Source organism: Gavialis gangeticus, unplaced genomic scaffold (genome assembly GCF_001723915.1).
Source record: "Gavialis gangeticus isolate Ggan-Ray unplaced genomic scaffold, GavGan_comp1, whole genome shotgun sequence".
In the NCBI taxonomy this organism is placed as follows: domain Eukaryota; kingdom Metazoa; phylum Chordata; order Crocodylia; family Gavialidae; genus Gavialis; species Gavialis gangeticus.
The window spans coordinates 193,209,475-193,212,566 of NW_017729032.1; the positions used below are offsets into that span (position 1 = coordinate 193,209,475).

The following is a 3,092-nucleotide window of genomic DNA, read 5'->3' on the forward strand; positions in this document are numbered from 1 at the left end:
TTTAAAAACTGGCGGGAGGGAAGACAATAGGATAGCAATATGGTTAATATAAGAAATACTTCCCCTCAAATGCTGTGAAAGTATCTGGCTTTAAGTAACAAAGTTCTGGTGAAAAAAATTCAAATGCACTGCACCAGCTTTGACCAGTACAAAACCTACCCTAAATCAGTCACACAATTTATCATCATCATTCAGCTGCCCAAACCAAAAAGTTTTGATTTCACAATTGAGTACTTTATTACACCAACCTGAAGCATTCAAACAAACTGAACATCACCTTATTGATACAGTATTCATGTGCATAAAAGTACCAGTAGGATTTTTAGTTTGCAAATATTCTGTATTCTTCACTTGATTGCAAACATTTTCTGACCAAAATTAAAAAAAAAAATGCCGTGTGCAACTTTTTGAGGTCTGGCATCTGCTATTTTATACAGGCTGGTTTACAAACAATGTGCAAAGAAACCTTTATTGAAGAGCTAATATTGATTAATTGTTTTTCAGCTAACTCAGGTTTGGGGCACAAAGTACCTTCTGTGCTGTAAACATGAATTCTTCACAAAATTGGAAGCTGAAAAGGCCTAAGTAACAGGGCGCAAACACTTCTCATACATATCCATGGCTGAGCTCAAGTCTTCCAAACAGAATTTGGAATAGTTCCGCATTTGGCATACGTTCACTGTACTGCTACAGAGTACAGTCTCAGAAGAACGTTGTATATAAAAGCGTACTTTACTTTTAGCTTTAAAACACAATGGCCTAATGAAATCATGCAGCAGTATTTTCATCTGTAATATGATAGAATTAGTTCTTAGTTAATTACCAGTGTTGACACAGGTTGGTGAGCACTGTACAAGCAAAAGGGATTGTAAAATCACCTCTGATTGTACTTTCGTAAGGCTAATGTAATACCTCATTTACTCACCTAAATCACAATTCAAAACAGCACGTTTTGTGTAGACTTAAATTACCCTGAAAAAAGCAGCAATTACAAATACCCTTCTCTTTGTTTCCTGTGTGTTGCAAAATGTATGGTTGCATTTTCCTGTCTTCCTTTTTCAGTAGTTTACAATCTAGAAGCACAGGGAGCCTTTGTTTCCAGCTAGCTGTGGCCAGGCAAATCAGCCCTGGCTCTTCAGTTTTTCTGGATACCTGTAACTTTTCACACTGTGACTTAAAGGTCTGAACTTAGAAAAAAAATAAAAGAAAATAAAGTGAGGGTCACTGAGCAATAACTAGAGCCACAGGGAAAAAACAGCAACAGCTTTCTGCCTTCCTGTGTACATTCTTCGGAGTGAATCCTTCTCTGGTTTAGGGGATCTTTTCTGCCTTGCTCACCACAATGGGATAAGAAAAAAATATCCTCCCCTCCTCAATTTATTCCTTAGTGTGGCATGAATGGAAACAGTTTCACGTGTATGTCCCCTTTTCCAATTTGAAAATAGTTGGTTGGCAAAGGCTGGTAGGCAGACTGAAAGGTTCCCTATGTTTCCTTCTCCTACGGCTCTTGCCTCAAGAGCCCGTTTTCAACCTAATGCAGCCCCTTTCTGAATTTCAGGTGTACCGCGGCATTTCACATTGCTCACAGCGGTTTAGAGCTGGGTGGTTCAAAAATGTGCAGCTATCACAGTTCCATGGAGCCCCTTCAAAGTCTTCATCTCTTGGCTGAGTCCGTGGCATTTGTTTGGAGCTGGTTTGATGCTCTACAGAAAAAAATTCAGGTTATTTTTCAAATAAAGCCTTTATTAAATTAGAATGATCTAAGATTATGTTACTAAATGGTAATATTAATAATAAATATGCTATATTAACATGAATCTGGAAGTATGACTAAAAAGCTGCATATTACATTTGAAAGCATAATATACATGTTTTTCCACTTTCACTATAAATAGTAATAGCTGTATTCCTGCACCTATATAGAATCACAGAACATTGCTGTATAAGAGTGGCTGCTACTATTATTTGGTTACTGGTACTGTTAAAGTTGAAATTTCAAAATGCTTGCCAAGAACATTCTTCTATAACCCTCTTGAGAGTTCAGTATGAACTAGTTTAAATGTACCAGTCACCCTCCCAAGCTTTCCATTTTCCATGAACATTTTACCTGGAAAGTCACTTAGAAAACATTTCTTCAGAAAAGATGCATAGAATTAAAGTCTGTCACAAACTTCCTTTAGCACAACATGGTTTTTCAATATGAACATACTAATGTAGACAATTTCCCCAGTTCAGCAAAGGCCACCCCCTTGCTTCCTGCCAAAAGGTCCTGAAAGAAGCAATGTGGTATTCAGATAGGTTCTTTTTCATAAATATTTTAGGTACAATAGCATGAAGGAGGCTATGCAGATAAAGGCAACATTCCATTGCCCTGATGGTCAATAAGTGATTAATTTGCTGGAACTGCACCTAATATGACTTGCTATGTTTTGAATTAAATAGTTTATTAGTATTTATATACCTTTTCCTATTATTATTATTTTGAAGAGATGTTATCAACCAGCAGGCAGATCCAGAAGGGGTGCAGCAGCGGGGTCACACCCCGCTTTCATTGTATTGCACATAAGCTTTCATTGAGTGGTCTAACCAGAGCCCTGCTTTTGCTCAGATACACAGACCAGAGGGCGAGCACAGCTACTGCTGCTCATTAGGCCCATGTGAAGTGGCTAGTATTCCATTTGAGAATAATTATTTCAAGATAAGTCAGGAACTAAAATAAAATAAAAATGTGTGCCAAAAAACACTGAAGCAGGGGCTGGCAACCTACATTCAAACAGGTGTTGTTGGCAAGCCGCTTGGCATATGGGATACAGCAGCATGCAGCTGTGCTGAGCCACCCATTTCCTCTGTAGCCCTCCTGCTGCTTTCTCATGCCAGTGCTTACACTCACAATAGAGGGACTGGCTACAGTGAGGGTAAGCAAAGACAGGTTGGGTTCTCTGGGGGATCCTTGATGTGCACCTGCTGCAAACTCTGGTCCCTGGTGGCAAAAGGTTGACCTCTACACTAAGGGATACCTGTCTGTTCCACAGGTTCCAGTCTGAGCACTCTGATACCATCCTTTCACTGTCAGCACCCTTTGGGTGCCTTTA

The 3,092-nt window shown here is 39.2% G+C and overlaps 1 protein-coding gene across 3 annotated transcripts in view; it reads right to left on the reverse strand.

Moving 5' to 3' along the window:
- Positions 1-3,092, reverse strand: part of TAB3 (TGF-beta activated kinase 1/MAP3K7 binding protein 3) — a 44,790-nt gene that overhangs the window by 2,744 nt on the left and 38,954 nt on the right. For all 3 annotated transcript variants that reach the window (XM_019524898.1, XM_019524897.1, XM_019524896.1), the window contains one exon: positions 10-1,703. In XM_019524898.1, coding sequence (XP_019380443.1) covers positions 1,555-1,703 — 149 coding nt within the window. In that variant the 3' untranslated portion in view covers positions 10-1,554. The remainder of the gene's footprint in view (positions 1-9; positions 1,704-3,092) is intronic.